The sequence below is a fragment of the Mobula hypostoma genome, chromosome 5 (genome assembly GCF_963921235.1).
Source record: "Mobula hypostoma chromosome 5, sMobHyp1.1, whole genome shotgun sequence".
NCBI classification, from domain to species: domain Eukaryota; kingdom Metazoa; phylum Chordata; class Chondrichthyes; order Myliobatiformes; family Myliobatidae; genus Mobula; species Mobula hypostoma.
In genome coordinates, this window is record NC_086101.1 from 172,318,318 (window position 1) to 172,341,956 (window position 23,639).

Here is a 23,639-nt window from a genome sequence, read left to right on the forward strand (position 1 = left end):
AAAGAATCATAGAATTGTTGTGACAGTGCAGGAGGCAATATAGATTCATACAGTACGAAACAGCCCTTCAGCCCAACTTGTCCATGCTGACCAAGATTCATATTTAAACTAGTCCCATTTGCCTGTTTTTGGCCATATCCCTCATTCTTTCCTAGCCATTTAGCTGTCCAATACATTTAAAATTTTTCCCCATAACAGAAGTAGATGAAATTTGAGATTTAGAGCGAGGGGTAGTACTGACTACGGTGATGAAATGCTTTGAGAGATTAAGCATGAACAGAGTCAACTCCTGCCTCAGCAAGGACCTGGACCCACTGCAATTTGTCTTTCACCACTATGACAGATGCAATCTCAGTCGCTCTTCACACGGCCCTCGATCACCTGGACAATACAAACACCTACGTCAAGATACTGTTCATTGACTATAGCTTAGCATTTAACTCCATCATTTCCACAGTCCTGATCAATAAGCTACAGAACCTGGGCTCTATACCTCCCTCTGGAATTGAATCCTTAACTTCCTAACCAGAAGACCACGGTCTGTGCAGATTGGTAATAATATCTCCTCCTCATTGATGATCAATCCCTCAGGGATGTGTGCTTAGCCCAATGCTCTACTCTTTCAATGCCCATGACTGTGTGGCTAGGTATAGCTCAAATGCCATCTATAAATTTGCTGATGATTCAACCATTATTCGCAGAATCTCGGATGGAGACGAGAGGGTGTACAGTATTAAGATATACCAGCTAGTTGAGTGGTATTGCAGCAGCAACAACCTTGCACTCAATGTCAGTAAGACCAAAGAGCTGATTGTCGACTTAAGGAAGGGTAAGATGAGGGAACACAAACCAATCCTCATAGAGGGATCGGAAGTGGAGAGAGTGAACAATTTCAAGTTCCGGGGTGTCAAGATCTCTGAGGATCTAGCCTGGTCCCAGCATATTGGTGCAATTTTAAGGAAAGCAAGACAGCGACTATATTTCATTAGGAGTTTGAGGAGATTTGGTTTGTCGCTTAAAACAATTTGAGGAGGTTGGTTTGTCACCTAAAACACTCAAACTTCTATAGATGTTCTGGGGAGCATTCTGACAGACTGCATTACTGTCTTGTATGGGGGGGGGAGGACTGCTGCACAGGATCAAAAAGAGCTATAAAAACCTGCCCCTCATACTCTATCCGTTATTTATTTATATACACACATTCTTTCTCTCTCTCCTTTTTCTCCCTCTGTCCCTCTGACTCTACCCCTTGCCCATCCTCTGAGTTTTCCCCCCCTCCCCCTTTTCCTTCTCCCTGGGCCTCCTGTCCCATGATCCTCTCATATCCCTTTTGCCAATCACCTGTCCAGCTCTTGGCTCCATCCCTCCCCCTCCTGTCTTCTCCTATCATTTTGGATCTCCCCCTCCCCCTCCTGTCTTCTATCATTTTGGATCTCCCCCTCCCCCTCCCCCTCCCACTTTCAAATCTCTTACTAACTCTTCCTTCAGTTAGTCCTGACAAAGCGTCTCGGCCCGAAACGGCGACTGTACCTCTTCCTAGATATGCTGCCTGGCCTGCTGCATTCACCGGCAACTTTGATGTGTGTTGCTTGAATTTCCAGCATCTGCAGAATTCCTCGTGCTTACCTAATTGATTTACTTATTTCTTTCTATAATATCATGTATTGCATTGTACTGCTGCTGCTAAGTTAACAAATTTCATGACATATGCCGGTGGTATTAAATGGGATTCAGATTCTGATGCTGACTGATGAAGGCCAAGGTGCCAAAATCCGCCTTCACCATTCTGTCTACTTGTGATATCACTTTCAGGGAGCCATGTACCTGTACTCCTTTACTCTATATACCCATGACTGTGTTGCCACCCACAGCTCCAATCTGCTAATTAAATTTGCTGACGACACCACACTGATTGGCCTAATTCAAATAATAATGAGGCAGTCTACAGAGAAGAAGTCATCACCCTGACACAGTGGTGTCAAGAAAACAATCTCTTCCTCAGTGTCACAAAAACAAAGGAGTTGGTTGTGGATTACAGGAGGAATGGAGACAGGCTAACCCCTATTGACATCAATGGATCTCAGGTTGAGAGGGTGAACAGCTTTAAGTTCCTTGGCATAAACATCACCGGGGATCTCACCTGGTCTATACATACCAGCTGTGTGGTGGAAAAGGCACAGCAGCACCTCTTTCACCTCAGAGGGTTGAAGAAATTTGGTATGGGATGCCAAATTCTAAGAACTTTCTATAGGGGCACAATTCAGAACATCTGACTGGCTGCATCACTGCCTGGTACAGAAACTGTACTTCCCTCAATCGTAGGACTCTGCAGAGAGTGGTGTGGACTGCCTAGCACATCTGTAGATGTGAACTTCCCACTATTCAGGACACTTACAAAGACAGGTGTGCAAAAAATGCCCAAAGGATCATTGGGGACTCGAGTCACCCCAACCAGAAACTGTTCCAGCTGTTAGCATCTGGGAAACGATACCACAGCATAAAAGCCAAGACCAACAGGCTCTGGGACAGCTTCTTCCACCAGGCTATCAAACTGATTGGAAACATAGAAGACCTATAGCACAATACAGGCCCTTGGGCCCACAAAGCTGTGCCGAACATGTCCCTACCTTAGAACTACCTTGGCTTTACCCATAGCCCTCTATTTTTCTAAGCTCCATGTAGCCATCCAGGAGTCTCTTAAGAGCCCCTATCGTTTCTGCCTCCACCACTGCCGGCATCCCATTCCACGCACTCACCGCTCCCTGTGTAAAAAAAAACAACTTACCCCTGACATCTCCTCTGTACCAACTTACAAGCACTTTAAAACTGCTTAATTCATGCTGATGGCAACTGTATTTCTATGTTATATTGACTATCCTGTTATACATAATATTTATTATAAATTACTATAATTGCATATTGCGCATTTAGATGGAGACGTAAAGTAAAGCTTTTTACTCATGTATATGAAGGATGTAAGTAATAAAGTCAATTCAATTCAATTCCTAGGCCTTGTGTTCTGCAAAACTCCCCAAGGCTCTTCATTTCATTGTGAAAGACCTTTCCCCATTTATCTTCCTAAAATGCAACATCTCATGCTCTTCTGCATTAAACTCAATTTGCCAATCTCAACCCATTTACCCAGCTAATCAAGATCCCTCTGTAAATCCTGTTAACCATCTTCACTGCTAATGATGCCACTTGTTTTAGTATCATCTGCAAAATTAGACCAAATTCAGCCTATTAAGTCTATGCTTGCTCCTAGTCGACTCATTCCAAGTTTGCTTCCCTGCTCTTTTGCCATAGGTCTATCAGTTAATGCAAAAAGTCAGGGTGAACTAAGTATTTCCTTTGTCTGTCTACTCTAGTAATTGCATTTTTTTTGGGTTAGGAGGGAAAATGGTGCTTATAAGTGAAAGGAAGGACTGGTATTTGTATTAGGAGTGCTTCATTTGAAAGGGTTTAATTAAAGGTAAATAATTTGGTTCTCCATTATGTGAAAGTCTAGAGAAGGAGTGGTGGGAAAGGTTAAAATTTCCTCTCATCATCTTTAGTAGTGATTTGGATAGTCAGGAATTCCCATTCTGGCACCCCTCTTACCACTTTCCTTTTCCTCGCCTGCCCATCACCTCCCACTTTCTTCCAATGTCCACTCTCTTGTCCTATCAGATTCCTCCTTCAGCCCTTAGCCTTCCACATTATCACCTCCCAGCTTCTTACTTCGTTTCCCTGCCCACCTACCAATCAGCCCCCTCACCTGGTTTCGCCTGCCATCTGCCAGGTTGCACCCCCCCCCCACCCCACCCACCTTATTCTGGCTTCCTCCCCCTTCCTTGCCGTCCTGATGGATCTTGGCCCGAAACGTTGTTTGTTTATTCCTCTCCATAGATGCTGCCTGATCTGCTGAGTTCCTCCAGCATTTTGTGTGTTGCTCAGGAATGTTTCAACTTTCCTTCAGCATTGATAGTTTTAAATTGGATGGCGAATAAATAATTTCAATGGGTCAACTAGCTCAGGTCACAAGGGCTGTTGACAGTTTTGTTGCCAATTTCAACTGGTTCTAAGTCAAGTGGCTGCTTTATTTAGTGCTCTATCAGCTTCTTTGGGTGGAGTTTTTTGTATCACTTATTTTATATTGCTAGACGATTGAAAGCTGTTGTCTGGGAAGTGAAAGGACGCAAAGAAGCCATCAGATGTAAAATGAAGAACAGCAGTTGGAATAAATAATGCGAGTCACAATATGTGCATTGCCTCTGTGTATTCAGGGGAGTCTGAAGTGAGCAGCATTTTCGCTGCTGCTGCTGCTGCACCTCTGATCTACACAGTAGTCTCTTGAGAAGAGATGCCAAGAACAGTAAATATAATTTAAAGTAATTGTGCATTAGCTGTACTCAACTTACTGCATTTGACAGCTAAATATTTTCTTTCTAATAACAGTTGTAAGATCAAAAATAAATTACGTTGTGAATAAAAAAGATTAATTTGTTTCTTTTATATGGGTTATCATTACCATGAATAGCTCGCGTTGTATTAAATATGTGGAATTGATTCTGCTGCATGCTACTTTCACTTTTCATGAAAGGATGGTTTAAAAATTATCAGGCAACTATCAAACTTGCCTTGTTCAGTTTGACTGAAACTTAATGTTGTGCTTTTCCCTACCTTTGGCAGTCATACTTTGGGAGATGATTTTTAATTTTTAGAAAAGGGGGCCATTAAAAGGAGGATGAATTGGATTATTGGGTGCCTACAACTTGGTCTACAAGTCTTTTATTTAGCTATTCATTTTTCACCTTTGAATATCCACTCCTCTTGTTATTCTATGCACCTTCCAGCTGTTTTCACCCATCACATCCTTCCTAGTTTATTAACACTGGCTTCAATTAAAGCACTCCTGCTGTCAGCTTATCTGCTTGGCATTATGTGGTGTTTGAACTTGGGATCTTACTGCTGTGTGCAGCTTATTTCCATTGGATAACAAATCAGTCAGATTTCTTATCACTGACATCTGTCGTGGATTTTGTTTCGCGGCATCGGTACAGTACAATACATAAAATACAATAAATTACAATTAGAATACAAGTATTAAAATAGTGCAAAAAGAACAAACTAGTGTTCAGAAATCTGATGGCGGATGGGGAAGGAGCTGTTCCTAAAATGTTGAATATGTGTCTTCAGGCTCCTGCTGTACAGGTCCATGATCCCTTGTCCAAAAGGCTCTGAAAACCGAAGTTTTTTTTTGCCAATACTGATGTCACTCAAGTGTGACGTGGCAGCACTAGTAGAGGCTGCCAGACATCAGTTGTGGCTCAGCACTCATACCGGTTACACATGCATTTGCTGTTCGCTGATATTTTGTGTTCACTGTTGACTTTGTGTTTAATTTCACTGTGAAAATGTCAAAAAGAGCTGCAGATACCGCTATGGGTAACAATGTGGAAAAAGAGAAGGAAGCATCTATCATTATCAATAACGCAGAAAATTGAAGCTTGATCGTGGTGTGTCTGTGCGGCGTCTTACTGAAGAATATGGTGTCGGAACTACCACTGTATATGATTTAAAGGAACAGAAAGACAAGTTACTGAAGTTTTATAGCGACAGTGATGTTCTACATTTATTCCAATAAGTCATTTACTATGCGTTTGATTCGGTTCGTTTGAAGCTATTGAATGTTTTTTCCTTGTCATTATTCCCTAAACAATATGGTATAACAATTATTTACATAGCATTTACATTGTATTAGGTATTATAGGTAATCTAGAGATGATTTAAAGTATACGGGAGGATGTGCATTGGTCCAGAGCTCGGCTGGGTCCTAAAGTCCACCCACACTGAGACAGGTTAAATAAGGGACTTGAGCATATGTGTTTTTTGGTATCCGCGGGGGGTCCTGGAACCAATAAGGAGGAATTCTGAAACACGAAAAATTCTGAATTCTGGAATACAACTGGCCCCAAGGATTTTGGATAAGGGATTGTGGACTTGTACATCCTCCCTGATGGTGGTAATGAGAAGAGGGTATGCTCTGGATGGTGAGAGTTCTTAGTGATGGATGCATCTTCTTTTGAAAGCTTCATCAAGACCTGTGTGGATGAGTGTTTTCCTTCATGATTACGCCAGACCCGACCAGAACCAGAAACAGTTGATGAACCATCCTTTGGCATTCTATGTGTTTTGGAGTGTCGTCCTTGTGTAGAAATTCAGAACAAGCACTCCACACAGAGGTGCTGTGAGGTCAAACTCTTCTCTGCTAGTCTCTCAGGTTGACACGAGACTTCTGCATGTACTTTTTATTTTATTGATGTACCGCATGCAATGGGCCCTTCCGGCACTTCAAACCACGATGCCCAGTAACTTCCAACTTCATGGAACAATTTACAACGATCAATTAACCTACCAACTGCTACATCTTTGGACTGCGGGAGGAAACCCAAGCTCCCGGAGGAAGCTCATGAGGTCACGGGGAGAACATACAAACTCCATATGAGCAGCTGCGGAATTGAACCAGGGTCGCTGGAACTGTAAAGCATTGTGCTATGCTACAGTGCCACCTGGAGGAGGAGCATGAAAGTTTCCTCTGGTGTTCTAGCTACTAGGCATAACTCCACCAGGACTGTTAAAGCAAATTAGCTTGTGATTATTATGCAGCGGCTTGAAGAAACTTGCTTTAAGTTTGACTTTCAATGTAAGCACCACTCTTGTTGATAATGTAGAACAGGCGACTGAGTCTGTACTGCTTCAGCAGCTCTATCCAAGCTGGAACTGGAGAGCATCTATTTAATATTGTGGCGACCCACTTTCCGGCACCCACGAACCGGCTCACAACAGCGCGCGCAGGCAGAGGGCCTGCCCCAAAAAGGGTGCCAGGCCATCTTCACCATCGGGGGAAAATCCTGCGCGCGGAAAGGGTCTGGGAATATGCATTCCCCACAGCAGTCCCGCCCCAGGGAGGGCGGGAATGGGAAGGCTTTAAAGCAGGCCGCGAAGTTTGAATAAATCTCTTTCATCGCAACTCTAACTCACCGACTCCGTGTGGTTATTCTGCTTACTATTCCTTTGTCATAATGCAATTTCATCTGATCCATGCTGCCTTTTCCAAATGGATCTTGTATATTTACTCCTCAAAATAGCAATCTCTGCCTCTTAGCCTTTAGTCACTGAATTGTTGCTGAATGGAAAAGTTCAGTGACATGACACCAATTTATTCAGTTATACTTATTCTCTGCAAGTTGACATGTGCAACAGATGAAGCAGTTAATGATATTTATAGATACACAAAGCTGATGCTGGGGTGAAAATATCTGACAACCTCCATTCACCATGCAGCAAATACATGTGGCAACTATTAGAGCTCCTGATGTGAAATCTTACCATGAGGAACATTTGAGGTCTCAGGTCAGAAGAGTGTTGTTTAAAAATAAAATGTGTGATTACCTATTTTGCTCAGAAATTAACTCTGTGCTCAAGAAATTGTAAGATGTTAAAATTTTATGATTTGAAATGCAAGCTTTTACTACTTAGTTATTAATTACATAGGAAGGGACATTCTTCCTTTCTTTAGTAGCAGGGACTATCTCCTCAAGCTGACATTTTAAGTCATCTGTTTAAAAAATCAGTAATTATTTTCTTTTTGCATTCAGATAGCAAAAATATTGATTGAATCACTGTTGGTTGATATAAAGAATTTATTTTCCTTGTCCAGTGGACCTAATAAATCATTCAAAATGTTTTGTAACTAAGCAATGATCTCTTTGCAGTATTGACAACTCAAAACCAATCTTTAGAAGCTGACAGCTTTTTGTTATGTTGTAATTTCATAATCTATTTACATGGTGCGAAGATGGTGTGTTGACAGTTTTGTGCAAGACATGTTCAGCGCAGTGGGCTCCAAACAGACCTAATGTTAGAGTGCTATTCGGGGGTTTAGATTGTTGTAGCTGGGGGTGGTAATGGGGACAAGCTACCTAGTAAATGCTCCCAGGAGTGTGCACCTGAAAAAGCCTCTGACAACCACATCCAGCTCCTGGCCTTCACGTGTGACTTAGCTACTAAGTTCACCAGAACCATTTCTACTGACAGGAGATGGGGCAAGGATGGGTTACTGGCATCTTAAAATCAGTTGCTTCGGGCAGATGGGGCTCATCTGTTGTGGTTGGCAGCTGATCTAGGAGAAGGAAAACTCAGACCTCAAACCTCTGCTGCCTTGCGGCTATACCTACTTATGGGGAAAGCTTCGGGAGTAGACCCCAAGGGAGAAATCCAGAGCTGGAGACCCCAAGGGAGAAATTCAGAGCTGGAGTCCCTAAGGCAATTGTACATTGAGTTCAATGCTGACTGGCAACTCCTGCGATGCTGCTGGTACCAAACTGTTTTGGTCTCTGCTGTTCCTCTAGGTTCACTAGATGCGTGAAGAGAGAGAGCTTGCTACATGGGCAATAGCTTGCTCTCCATAACGTACTGCCCAGACTTGCATATCTAGACAGCTAGGACGCAATATCGATGGTCGACCCTGACCGCCGGATGCCTCAACCAAGATGGTTTTCATTGCCCCACACCACCACCATATCCTAGTATCAGTTTAGACATCTCTGTGTGTGTGCCTCCCCTTGGAGCACCTCCATTCAGTTGGTCTACATCTTTTTAGCTTGTCATCTATTTGGAAGCTGAGTTTGCATGTATAGCAAGGTTTGACAGATTTGTATAGCTCAGGGAAGTTCCGAGTGAATGCTTCACTGCTGGAGTTGTCCTTCTGCAGATGAGATGTTAAGCTGAGTCCCTAGCTATGTTGAAGTGGCACCACATCCTTGGGCTTTCTCTGTCAACACCAGGGAAGGGGTATTTTCTGGACATTGTCACATTGCAGTTGTGGGAGTTCGTGGTGCCATGGTTAATTGTTTTATCTGTTAGAACGACTATGCTTGAATATTGTGTTGGTAGCAGGATAGTTTTAGCACCCCCTGAGCATGAGACAAACTATGTAAAAATGGAAAATGAAATATTTGTTTACTATACAAACTTTATAGTTATAGGTAATATAATGGTTATGATGGGGAGAGGTCTGCCAAATAGCAAGACTAGAAATGATAAGTAGTGGGCACCCAAAATAAAATGAGATTGAAACTTGCACCCTAATGTTAACTGTTAATTTTCTCTGCTGACTAGGCAATGCTGACAAGTTGAATATCCATTTAGAGGTCATCCTGGGTACAAGCGGTTTTCATTTTAATAGCTGTCTATAAGTTTATTTTCGCCTATAAGTTGGATATGTCACTCCATAATGGCAACCACACCTCCAAAGTATTATAATGAATAACATCAAAAGCACAACATTCATTGAAAACAACTGCTAAAAGTGGAAGTGGTGCAGAAAAGAGGAAACTAGTTCTGTCATTTGTAGGAATGCATGTATATATGTCAGACTTCTGAATGTAATGTTATGACACCTCATTTGTCCAAGGGAATGCCCATAAGTTAAGTGTTTGTAACCCAGGGATGGCCTGTAGTTACTTTGCAATGTGTGTCAACACCATTTGAGCAGCATCCTAGTGGCATAAGGTCACTTTACAAATAGCAAGCAGCTTTTACTTCCTGTCAGCTGTTTCATTTAGGAGTTCTTTGTTCTTGCAGTATAATTAAGGCATTTTTTTAAAGAACTATTTTGAGAAAGATTAATCTCAAAGATGGGATTTTATGTTCATTAGCTAAGAATTCCTATGTTATTATGAAGTCCCAAGTTGCAAACACTTGTCTTGTTCTGGAATTTTCCAGTGTAGGAGGATCTTTTTGCTTTGTTTCTCTTTTGCACTGCCTCTAATTAATCCCACTTATACTTCTTCCTGATGTAGCTTTTCCCACCCTCCCCAAGTTACAATAATTAAACGTTTCACAGATTCTGTAGAAGGTTGTGGATTGTTCAAAGGGATCTGGAAATCCATGTCCATAAGTCACTGAAAGTGCAGCAGGCATTTGATTTTGAGAGAGGGGATGTCATGCTACAATTTCATAAAGCCTTGCTCAGAATACATAGGTGCTCTAATCTATCGAGATGGTGCAAGAAAGATTCATCAAATTGATTTCTGGAAAGGCAGAAGCCTGAATGGGTCTGGCCTCTCTTCTGTGAAATGAGAGGATTACCGTATCAGGAACATCTGGCAGCTCTTGGGCTGTGTTCCCTGGAGTTCAAGAGAATGAGGGGGGATCTCATAGAAACATTCCAAATGTTAAAAGGCCTGAACGGATTAGATATGGCAAAGTTATTTCCCATGGTAGGGGATTCTAGGACAAGAGGGCATGACTTCAGGATTGAAGGACATCCTTTTAGAGCTGAGATGCGGAGAAATTACTTTAGTCAGAGGGTGGTGAATCTGTGGAATTTGCTGCCATGAGCAGCTGTGGATGCCAAGTCATTGGGTGTATTTAAGGCAGAGATAGATACTTCCTTGATTAGCCAGGGCATCAAAGGGTATGGAGAGAAAGCAAGGGAGTGGGGGTGACTGGAAGAATTGGATCAGCCCATGATTGAATGGCAGAACAGACTCGATGGGTTGAATGTCCTACTTCTGCTCCTATATCTTATGGTCTTATGGAAATTAGAATGAGAGAGGCAACCTCATTAAAGGTGATCCTTAGGACAATCTGACCGGGAAGATGAGGGGAAGATGTTTGCCTAGCATATGGGCTACGTTCTCAGAATAAAGGGTAGGCCACTTGGGGTTGAAGTGAGAAGGGAATACCTTTTAATATGTTGAAGAATTTATAAATTTTTCTATTCCAGAGCACTCTGGATGCTTAGATATTGATTGCATTCAGAGCAGAGATCAATAAATTAATTTTCAGCACGGGTATAGGCCCTTCAGCCCTGCAAGTCCATGGTGGCTACAGTGTATACCCAGCTAGTCGCCATATTCTGTATTCGGCACATATCTTCTTCCTTGGCACAGTTGCTATTTTCTTACATTCTTATTTAAGTTGCTTTAACTACGAGTGTAGATGCTGCTTTCAGAATAATAGAGACCTGCTACACAAAAGGAATTTCCTTTTCACCAATGTTCTTTTGTAAATTAACTCAACTTAGTCTGTTCGGGGTACTGATACTACTGGCAGTGAGAATATATTTTTCAATTGGAGCCTCGCCACTTTTGAACATCCCGATGAAAATTATTTTGCTATTTTGTGAATCTGATCTAATGTTATTTTTTTGTAGGCATCAGCAAGGTTACTTACATGTCAGACAAATACCAGGATTTGCCAGAAATGAAGGCCTCCAGACTCATGTTGGACATGGCTGGTGTAGAATGCAGGTAAGCAGATGGTGCATGGAGTTAGATGTTAAATTACTTAAAAAGAATAAAGCTCCATCCACAAGAAAAATGTCTCTTTGATTGTGATATACGTGTACTGGTGTCAAGTGACAAGCTGTGTGTAGTCACAAAACTGGGTAGCACAGCTGGTGAAACAGCTGCCTCACAGATCTAACAACCTGGGTTCCATCCTGACCTCTGGCGCCATCTGTATGGAGCTTGTACATTCTCTCGTGTGTTTCTTCCAGGTGCTCAGGATATCTCCCGCGGCCCAAAAATGTGCAGATTTAGTAGGTTAATTGGCCATTGTGAGTTGCCCTAACGGTGCAATGGAGAGGTAGAATCTGAGGGTGGAGGGTGATGGGATTAGTGTGTAAAGGAGAATGATCTCCATGATGTGGACTCAGTGGACCGAAGCACACAGAAATGGTTCCTATTTCTCCATGATGTTATGAATTAAAATTTTGGATATCGAGGTGAAACTATTTCCTTTTTCACTGCTGTGGGCTCACAGAGTACAAGCTGGATCAGCTAATATGGTGATTGTTAGCCTGGGATGCCTGTTTCCCAGCCACTCTGGGGGAGGGGCCTTTTCCACAATATATATTGTTTCCCTTAACACCCTCCACCCTCAGATTCTACCTCTCCATTGCACCCTTAGGGCAATTCACAATGGCCAATTAACCTATCAAATCCACACACTTGTGGAGTACTTTCGTCAAATGATCTTGTAATGTAATTTGACCTTCCAGTTTATTAAATTTTAATCTGCTCTTTTCTCCCCCCATCGAATCATGATTCCCAGACATCCTCTGGCTCTAACTATTGCTCAGTGGGGCACCTGCAGGTTTTGAGATTGTGGACTGTATGCTTTTGGTTCTATCACATGCAGTGGTGGGTAGTGTGAGCTGTGGAAGCCAGAGTCTCCAAGTGAAAAAATAGTCTTTAATCATCTACTGAATGATTGCACCCTCTGAATTTCTGCTGTTTGTGGAAACATTCAAATGCTGTGCCCTTTCCTGTTCCCCTTCAGAATACCATAAAACAAAGGAGCAGAATTGGGCTATTTGGTCCATCAAGTCTGCTCTGCCTTTGATAATGGCTAATTTATTATCCCTCTCAATCCCATTGTCCTGCCTTCTTCCTGTAATCTTTGACATCCTTACTAATCAAGAACCGATCCACTTCCACTTTAAATATACTCAATGACATGGCCTCCACAGCCGCCTGTGGCAATGAATTCCACTGATTCACCTCCTTTGGCTAAAGAAATTCCTTCTCATCTCTGTTCTAAAGGGGCATCATTGTATTCTGAGGCTGCACCCTCTGGTCATAGACTCACCCACTGTAGTAAACATCCTCTCCACATCCACTCTAGTTAGGCCTTCCAATATTTGATAGGCTTCAATGAGACTCCCCATCATTTTGCTAAACTCCAGCGAGTACTGCCCACAGCCAACAAATGCTGCTTATGTGTCAACCCCCTCATTCACAGGTTAATTTTCGTGAGCCTCCTCTGGACCCTCTCCAAAGTCAGCACATCCTTTCTTAGATAAGGGGCCCAAAACTTCTCACCATAATCCAAGTGTGGTCTAACCAATACCTTATAAAGACATTGCACCAAATACATCTGTACAATCCTCTTTTTAAAAACAAATATTTAAAACTGTTCCACACTTGCTGGGTTATACATATTGTATTCAAATGTACATTTCTTCTGCCTAGCAACTTTATCCAGCTGCCTCATTCTGGAACCGATGGTTTATTTCTTTATTTTTGCATCTGCTCTGTTCCATCTTGTCATCTTTGTTCTGCTTGAACTGAGCCTCCTTGTGTATGGTTTGAGCACCCCTGTGTTTGTGTTGTCAGTTTACAGTGTTTAACTAGTGGCCATGAATTGCAATTCATTCTATTTACAGCATTGAACTGGTCATTTTGTTCCACAAATCCCTCTGACTTGTGGTACTTGTTCTTGCTTCAATTTTTTTTGACACATCCTAAGTGTCAGCAACCAATGCTGGCCTTGCCACCAACCTGTAGATGAGCAAAAAAAAAAACGTCTTTACCAGGCTGTAGTTCAGTGACTGGGTATTTGGAGCTTACTGGAATAAAAAAATCTCCAAAGTTACTCAATCCTCTGAGTAAGGAGATTCCCTCTGTCTCTTCCCTAAATGATTGACCTCTTTGTTCCTCACTCATTACCTCAGGTTCTCCGGCCTCTGGAAAAAGATATCCACTCTGCCAAACTTTCAGATTCTTGAGCAACACACCAAAAAAAAAATCCTGAAGGAACTCAACAAGTTAGGCAGCATCTGTGCTGAAGAATAAACAGTCAACGTTTTGGGACAAGATCTTCTATATTTCAGTGAGATTGCATCATATTTCACTAAACTGAAACAAGTATGAGGCAATCTTACTCAATTCTCTTTGATAGAATCTAATTCCTTCAATCAGTTATTTCCCCTAAATATTAGGTTGACCCTGTAAATTTCCAATTTTTAAGCTAAGCTACATACAGTGTCTTGAAAAAGTATTCATTAACAACTATTTTCGCACATATTACTGTGGCCATTGAACATGCAGCTCCTCCCGTGGAGGGTCAGACAGCCTGAGCCAATAGACTGGTCCTGGACTTATTTTCCATCTGGCATAGTTTGCATTTTGTTGTTTGATTGTTTGTGGTTTTTGTATTGCTATATTTACGCTCTATTCTTGGTTGGTGCGGCTGTAACAAAACCAAATTTCCCTCGGGATTAATAAAGTATATCTATCTATCTATCTACCTATCTCATTTTTATAAATTTAAAGTATACTGAAGTAGGATTTTTGTGCTATCTAGAAAACATTGTGTATCATGTCAAGTTAAAAGAAAAATTAAAAACCAGAATTGTGAAGCTGAAAAAGTATTCATCCCCTTTGTAATTGCTATGCTAACTTCCTTCGGGTGCAATACTTACCCAATTTGCTGATGTAGAAATTTGGAAGATTGCTTGAATAAATATCCCCTCTCTCTATGGTCCAAAATTATGATAGATTTTCAACAAAGCAAACCAAAATGAACACCAAGGAGCATTTCCATAAGACAAAGGAGCAGAAGTTGGCCATTCAGCCCATCGAGTCTGCTCCACCATTTAATCATGAGCTGATCCATTCTCCCATTTAGTCCCACTCTCTCGCCTTCTCACCATAACCTTTGATGCCCTGGCTACTCAGATACCTATCAATCTCTGCCTTAAATATACCCAATGACTTGACCTCCACTGCCGCCTGTGGCAACAAATTCCACAGATTCACCACCCTCTGGCTAAAAAAATATCTTTGCATCTCTGTTCTGAATGGGTGCCCTTCAATCCTTAAGTCATGTCCTCTCGTACTAGACTCCCCCACCATGGGAAACAACTTTGCCATATCCACTCTATCCATGCCTTTCAATATTCGAAATGTTTCTGTGAGGTCCCCCCTCATTCTTCTAAACTCCAAGGAGTACAGTCCAAGAGCGGTCAAACGTTCCTCATATGTTAACCCTCTCATTCCTGGAATCATTCTAGTGAATCTTCTCTGAACCCTTTCCAACGTCAGCACATCCTATCTTAAATAGGGAGCCCAAAGCTGCACACAGTACTCCAAGTGAGGTCTTACCAGTGCCTTATAGAGCCTCAACATCACATCCCTGCTCCTATACTCTATTCCTTTAGAAGTGAATGCCAACATTGCATTCGCCTTCTTCACCACCGACTCAACCTGGAGGTTAACCTTAAGGGTATCCTGCACGAGGACTCCCAAGTCCCGTTGCATCTCAGAACTTTGAATTTTCTCCCCATTTAAATAATAGTCTGCCCATTTATTTCTCCTACCAAAATGCATAACCATACACTTTCCAACATTGTATTTCATTTGCCACTTCTTTGCCCATTCTCCCAATCTAGCTAAGTCTCTCTGCAGACTCTCTGTTTCCTTAGCACTACGGGCCCCTCCACCTATCTTTGTATCGTGAACAAACTTAGCCACAAAGCCATCTATTCCATAATCCAAATCGTTGATGTACAACGTAAAAAGAAGCAGCCCCAACACAGAATTTCAGGCAAGTCAAAGTAATGATAATAGAGAAGCAGAAGCTTTGGGAAAAGGAATAAGACCATCTCAAAGGCACTGGACATAACTCGGAGCTCAGTGCAGTCCATCATGAAAAATTGGAAAAAATACGAAACCACAGCCATGCTGCCTGTCTCTAAGCTTACTTGCAGAAGAGTGGCACTTGTAAAAGTGGCTACAGTGATATCATCAGTCACTGTGTGTGAGCTGCAGTAGTCATTGACTGCAACAGGAGATGAAGTTCATGGTCCCCAATTGCTAACTACTACTACTACTATGTCGACTCAGGGCTAGGGGGCCGGCGTCGGGCATGATGACGGACCCTCCACTTCTCCCTCTCCCTCATCAGTCTGTTCAGTCCATTAGCCGCACTGCTGTCTGCTAGGAGCATGTTGACCATAGTCTTGGGAGGGCGCCCAGGGTTCATCCTCCCATGCTTGGGCTCCCATATGATGACTAGGCTGGCAGGTAGCTCAGGGTGGCGTAGACAGTGCCCCGCTAGTTGCGGTCTTCTCGCATCTATTTTAGTGGTGAGCATCGGTAGGTTGTTATAGAGCTCGACGTTCGTCATGTACTGTTGCCAACTCGTGTCAAGAGCCATCCGGAGCATTCGTGTATAGCAACCATCTAGACACTTTTGCATCGTCTTGGTGAGTGTCCACGTCTCGCATCCGTACGTGAGAATGGACTCTGTGACTGCTATGAAAATTGCTAAGGCCCTCCACAAAAATGGAAGAGTGGCAAGGAAGAAGCCCTGCGGAAAAAAAAGCAAGTCCTTGCTCCTAAAGGCTTTGTAAACCATCACTTAGAGGATACTCTAAATATGTGGAAGGAGGTCTTCTGGTTGGATGAAACTAAAGTAGAACTTCCTGGCCTCAACGCTAAGTGGTACGCATTGTATAAATCTAATACGGTGCATCAGCCAGGTAACACCATCCCTACTGTAAAGTATGGTGGAGATAGCATCATGCTGTGGGGATGCCTTTCAGCAGCAGGAACTGGAAATCTAGTCAGGATTGATGGGAAGATGAATACAGAGATCCTGGATAAAAACCTGCTAGCCTCTACTTAGAAAGCTTAAACTGGGAAGAAAGTTTCAGCGGAACAGCTTGAGTAATTTATAAGGAGGAATGGGAAAATCTTGCTCCATGTTGTGCAAAGCTAATAATGACTTAGCCATAAAGACAACTGGCTGTAATAGCTGTGAGAGGTGGTTCAACTAAGTACTGAGCAAAGGAGGATGAGTCCTTTCGAACTGCTGACTTTTTAGTTCTTGATTTCTTTTTTACTTGTTATGCTTTACAATTGTTCCTTTTTTTTGGGATATACTGTGGGGGGTGGGGAGGGGAAAGAAAAAGAGCTTATGATTCACAAATTAAAATTCCTCAGTTAAATGGATCAAATCCCTGTTTCACTTATTAATGTGAACAAAGGGTTGGGGGCTGAATACTTTTACAAGGCACTGTATGTGTTAAGTGTTTATAGTTATCTGATAAATGAGGAGTCTCACTTTAGTAACACTCCAATAACCCACTATCTAACCATTCAACAGTACCATCAGGCTCACCAGGCAATGCTTGCAACGTGGACTCACTAGGTTGTTGTGCTCCATTTCTATTTGCCAGGTTCACTGAAATGTTGTGTAATATAATTTAAAAAGACAACTCAAACTGTTTTGGAGAATTAATAGAGTAAAATTTGCTAGTCTGACTTTACCAAAGACCTGAGCATGTTGATTAATGGAGTTTTACTCCAATTTCCATTAATCCTCTCAATAGTACAAATATGTTTTAGGAAATTTCTCTGTTAAGATTTTTGAAATTTTGGTGGGATCACATGAAGTTTGCAGTACATTGGTTGCCTTCTGCTTAAAATCTATTTTTCCATTAGTGATCTTTTCCTTTTCATGTAAGACTTTATTTATTTCTCTAGCAGTTCTTTTGATCTGGGATAAGTGCAGTTGGTCAAAAATAATCCAACCACCTACACATAACTCTTTATCCTTTTCATTTCATTCCTGTGTTGGCTCTACCATGGCACCTGGTTCAGCTTCACATCTGAACTAGATGCAAAAATCTCAAAATGAGGCCCTCTGTCAATGGAGGTTGACCACGTATATTGTGTTCTAGCTGCCTATGCGATACACAAGCCAAAGCTGTAGAATATGGAGAGCAAGCTGTTGCCCATGCAGCAGGTTCCCCCTCACTGCACAGCTGACGAATCCAAAGGAATGGCAGAGATCAATGCTGTTTGGCACCACTGGTGTCGCAGGAGTTGCTAGTCAGTGTTGAACTCAACATAGGACTGCCTTAGGGATTCCAGCTCTGGATTTTTCCTCAGGTTTACCACTGAAGCCAACGTGAATGAATATAGCCACAAGGCGCAGAAATTTGAGATCAGAACTTAACTTGTAGATGAGTTGCCAACCACAACTGATGAGCCCCATCTATCCATAGTAACTGTTTTTAAGGTGCCAGTAACCCATCCTCGCCCCTTCTCCATTCAGTTGAAACAGTTCAGCCGGGCTTAGTAGCTAAGCCGCACATGAAGGCCAGAAGCTGGATTTGGTTTTCTGTGGCTATTTGAGGTACACACCATTAGGAGTATTTAGTAGATAATGGGGGCTTATCCCCACTCCCTACCCTGGCTATGACTATTTTAAGGATCCTAGAAGAGAGCAGTAGTGTGTTTAATGGTGGGAAAGATAGCAAAGGGTGTCAGAATTGTGCAAGCATTTGGGAGTGAATTGATTTTCTTAAAGAGTGAAAGAGGCATCTAAACTTAGTGTTTCTTGATTTCAGTGAATTGTTATTAATACCTGTAGATGACTTGAGTAACTGCTGCATTACTTGGGTGTCACTGATGTTGGAAAGTGCGTAATTCTTCAGCACTGCACTACCATGTTCTGAGATTGAAATTCAGCTTGATTTTGAGAAAGGTTTTCTATCTATCAGTGACTTAGCTGAATCTCTAGTTAATTTTTAAGTCCTACGATTGATCAGAGTACTTTTATCTGTCTTTGCCATGGGAATTATTGTGTGCCCATTTTTTTTATTAGATCTGTGTCAAAATTAAATGTCCCACTTTATTTCTTGCAGTAACGCTACCCTGACTGTCGAGATTGTAATGTAACTATAAGTAAATTCAAGTACTAGGATGCTTTTGCCAAGTCACAGTTCTGTATTTAAGGTGCTACTATAAGTTGTTTCTATTAACTCAGATGACTGCACTGAACAAGCCAATTTGGCTCTCCCTATGAGTAGAAGGAAAGTTGCCTAGATATGTGGTCCTCTGGTAAAAGTGCTCCTGGTAAAAGTGTTAATGGTGGTGAACTTCACAATTTAGACCCAGTGATGAAGAAGGAAATCCATCAATAATGATTCTGTACAACATTCATTAAAATTTTTAAGTGTCACCTTGGCATGGACTTCACTACAATGCCCCATCTAATAAAAGGGAGCATCCCTTGCACCTTCTTCACCATCTTGCCTAACTCTGAAAACACTTTCAAAAAGCTATGTACATGTATCCCTAGGTCTGTGTTCTACAATACTCTCCAGTTTTCTGCCCTGGTTTAAATTCCAAAAAAGTATCGCTTTACATTTACCTGAGCTAAATTCTGTTTGGCTTTCTTGGACCAATTTTTTCCAGTTGGTCCAGATCCTGTTGTCACCTAGCCACAGTTCACTGCACCACCAATTTTGGTGTCATCTGCAAGCTTGCTACATTTTTCAACCAAATGTATCTAAAAAACAAGGGACCCACCAATCCCTGCAGCACACTGGTCACAGGCCTCCAATCTGAAAACTGCTTTGGATTTTTTTCATAGGACACTTGGGTGCAACTCGCTGTATCTGACCTATAAAACGGAGTGAATTTAACAGTCTCAACCTAGACTACCTATGTCTGGATTGTGCTGTAAATCTGAAGGTGCCATATTAAACTACGTTTGTGTTTTCGTGAAAGTGAGCTCCCATTGGACTACAGAAAGTTCATACACAAATCAAACATTTCAGTACAGAGCAGATTTTGAGTTGGTGTGCAACAAAATGAAAGAAATGATGTTTAACAATAAAAACGTTTGTATTTTGTGAATATTATATGGGAATGTGCTTTTAACAAAATCAGAAAGCACCCATGTACTAAAATTGTTTTTTTTAATTTCTGCAGCCAATTTACTCCAAAGAATAAAACGATTACCATTGATTTTGATGCAATAAACAAAAGTGGAAGTTGTCTACAGTCAAGCAAATCTACCTCACCTACATCACCATGAAAGTGCTAATTATTCATCATGGAGAACCTTATTTGTTACTTCATATTTTTTTATTTGTAGCTATTCTTTAGTAGAAACCTGATGTCAGAATCAGGTTTAATATCACTGGTATATGTCACCCTGTATTCTGATGGTACAGTTGAACCATACTGTTGTATGTCATGTGGTTTCTTTTCCAATTGATACTTGATCTACTGTTGAGCCTGAGTTTGACTGGCTCAAGAAAACAGATTCTTTATAAATATGACCACTCTCTCCAACCCACCCTCTTTACCCCCTCCACCTGACTAAGCAGCCCAAGTCTAGAATGAGAACTTCCCCAGATATGAGTTTCTACATGACTGACCCTAAAACCTGGCACCATAGCCACTGAATGCTGGTAGTGAGGCTCATCAGAAGTTTTAATCTCACCTGTTGGTTGCATAAAACCATTACTTTCTAACTGCTGCTATCTTTTGCACTTTTTAATTTTCTTATGGGGTGTGCTGAACTGGTAAGACCAGTTTTATTGTTCAGTCTTGATTGACTTTAGAAGATGGCCCACTTACCCATTCTTACTGGTGAAGGTACCTTTCAGTATAGGCAGTTCTAGGATTTAGTACTAGGATTGATAAAGGAATAGCCTGGTTTCTAACTCTTGAACCAGACCGTTATCAGAAATAAACTTGTAACTGTTGGGGCACCAACTTGGAACGTCTAAGCTCTCACCTCTTGAGCCTGGAATCTTTTGGTCGAAATTGGTGCTGGAAATTAAGACTGAAGTTTTGAATCTGCCGTAATTTCTTTGGTGAAGTTCCATGAATAAATTGTGTGGCTAGTAATCTGGTCATCACAGACTATTGTGGCTTCCATTAAAAATGTAATGCTGAAAATGTTTTGTGGCAAATGAAATTTAATTAAAACTGAATGAAAGTAACTTCATTTCAGATTTCCAATGGTTTCTAACTTACAGGAATTGTGTACAGCCAACTTGGTTTCATAGTAATTAAAGAACATGAACAGAAATTGTGATTATGATGTTTTCTTGCTTTTTCTGTCTTTTTTTTGAGCCTTCAGCATTTCCAAAGAGGCTGCCCATATTCCTGACTAGACTGAGTTCTAATATTAACAGGTTTCCTAGGATTGTACACTGCTAGAGGAAGCCTTTTTGCTCACTATTAGTAGTTATTGAAGAACTGCTCTTATTCAGCATTTGACCAGTCTGTTCAGCATTGCAATTTTTTTGCCCTTGTATTTGAAAAGATGCATTATAGTCTGCTTCCGCTGTCTATTTACATAGTGCATTACTGATTTATAATACATGTACATATTGTTGTAATGTGAATATAGTCACCGGAGAAACACTGAAGCTAGTAGATATGGAAGTGTTTTATTCAAGAAAATGAGACACTCGTGGAGGAGGATACCCTCTGACCCGATCTTATGTGACATTTGTGACATTTTTATATGCTCAAGATCAAAGGTAACAGCAGAACAATTCTATAGTTCAATATATCTACAGTACTTCCTTTGAATTACACACACCTTTGCACCTACACTCCAGACACCCAAAATGAATGTTAATCAGCATTGTCTGGTTTGCAATCAACTCCAGTGCAGAGCTCCAGGAAATCTATTGTTCAGGACTGCACTTTAAATTCAATCTACAGTTCATGTTCAGGTCTGAAGATTGGATGCCGGTGAAGTAAATATTTGTTATATACCATAACTCCAGAGTATGCCTTAACAAAATTCTTCCAAACTCATGGATATTGTTCTGATTATCAATTCATATCCTCTCGATATTGACCAATATCTTAATGGAACAATATCTTATGCCCATAATCCAGGATTCAGAGGAGTTGCCTTCAATATGATATCAAAGGTCATCAAAATAATAGCACCAGAGTTGAGGATGTTTAACATGTATCTTAATATCTATGAATATTCCAAGTAGTTTTAAATTAAAATGATGTATCTGTTGCTTATTGGTGATTTTTTTTTTGTGCCTCTGAATCAGATGTTGGATATGACCTTCACTTATATATATTTGATCCAGTCCATTATGAATGGAGTGGTATTTAATGAGAATGCTGTCTTAAAGATCAAATTATTTTCCTAGTAACTTGATCAATATTTTGTAACATTACACTCATTTGACATTGCTGTTTGTGAGGTCTTGTTATGTGAAATTGATAGTTGCCGCACTTCAAAATTAAAGCATTGGAGAGAAGGTGTCATGTTCTCATGAAGGTTCTTTATATTTTCAAGCAGTTTTTATTTGTGTGACTCTCAGTGCAAATGAGCACTACTTGGCACGGAGGTTCATTTGACCAGTTTTGTTGACTGTTATCCCCAGACTGTCTAATTCCACTATTAAAGTTCTAACTGAAACATAGATTTCAGATGTTGTTATTTTGGTCTATAAGTAATTTCTTTTAAAATGGTATTGGATCAATAAATGTTCAAAATAACTTGAGAGTTTCAAATAATTACTCATCAGCATTGAAAATAATTCTTGCTTTGAACTTCAGCTTGCTTAAAATCATAAGAGCATAGGCACAAGGGAGGTCCTTTTAATTTGTTCATGGCTGATCAGTAACCTCTGTATGGGCATCTTTGCTAGATGTCCCATGAGGCCATACCTAATAAATAAATATAAACTTCCGTTCTTTCCAAAATCCACAGCCATTTGGGCAAGTTTTTCAAGTTACCATTAAACAGTCTTGAGCTGTTAACTGACTTCACTTTGAGCATTCTTGATTCTAATTTTAATTTTTGTCTCATTGTTGAAATAATTTCATTCTTTAATCAACCACATTAGATCTTAAAAGCCTCCTTCAATTGTCAATAGAATTGAGTAGAGGCAATTTGTTTTCATGGTACCAGGGCTGATAGGATTAAAGTATCCTCTATCCTGCTGAGTTCCCTCTAAAGCGGGTGTTAGTTTTGACATCTCAGAAGGTATCGCCTTCTCAATACATGACATGAACATAGGACAGAAAAACTGGCAATTTGTCAGTTTTTATTGATTTCTTGAGATGTAGCGATTGCCAAGTGACGGTAAGCTATAAGCTTGAACTGTTTTCATCCTGGTGAAGGTGACAGCATCAATGCTGTTGGATAAGAATGATCAGCAACATATCTCAAAGTCTGAATATTTTATAGCTTGATGGGAACCCATAGGTAACGGTGTTCTCACGAGTTTGCCTCTGTTGCCCTTAGAGGTAGAGAGAGTGCAATTTGGTTGATGCTGTCAGCCCTGGGAGTAGGTGTTTAGAATGATCAGTAGATCCCAATCAAGCATTCTACTTTGTTCTGCATGAGCCCAAGATGTTTACTTCAGTATTCATGGTCCCTTTTTTAAAATCGGAAATAATCCCAAGTTATTTTTAATGTGTTTTAACTTCCTGAACTTCTAGATTTGGCGGTATACCAAACTCAAATGACTTAGCTGCATTCTTTCTCTATGTCGAAGAAGCAAGTGATAGGGATCAGAATCCGATTTATTGTCAATGACTGAGATTATGTGAAATTTATTTTGCACTGGCAAATGCACTACATTTAAAGAAGGGCAAATAATGTACCTGTTATTTTGCACATCACTATGAGGTCTAACTCTTGCCAAAGCAGGTCAGTGTTAATATCTGTTTATATTTGTCACTTTACCAAAAGGAAAATTCTTTAAAATGCTGAATGGAAGGACAAGCAACACCCTTTACGGTCTTGGATAATCTCACTGCCTTCTATTTTAGAGAGTGGTTTATATTCCTGAAGCAAAATGAGCAATTACTGGAGCTCAGATCAATTCAACATAACCGTTATTAACAAAAGTATCAGAAACAAAATCTCTTAAAGCTTGTAAAATAAAACTAGCACATAAATATCATGCATTAATCCAGATAGACGTCATCATCTGACACCCTTGGAAAGGCTAAATGACATGATAATCATTTTATCTGTATCGCCAAGCCAAGCCAAGCCATTAAGAT

At 40.9% G+C, this 23,639-nt stretch overlaps 1 protein-coding gene across 1 annotated transcript in view; it reads left to right on the forward strand.

Moving 5' to 3' along the window:
* dctd (dCMP deaminase) overlaps nt 1-22,059 on the forward strand; it is a 52,949-nt gene extending 30,890 nt beyond the window's left edge. Inside the window, exons 5-6 of the mRNA XM_063047706.1 lie at nt 11,204-11,300; nt 19,563-22,059. Of these exons, the coding sequence (XP_062903776.1) occupies nt 11,204-11,300; nt 19,563-19,668 (203 nt within the window). The 3' untranslated portion in view covers nt 19,669-22,059. The remainder of the gene's footprint in view (nt 1-11,203; nt 11,301-19,562) is intronic.
* Nucleotides 22,060-23,639: the final 1,580 nt, after the last annotated feature.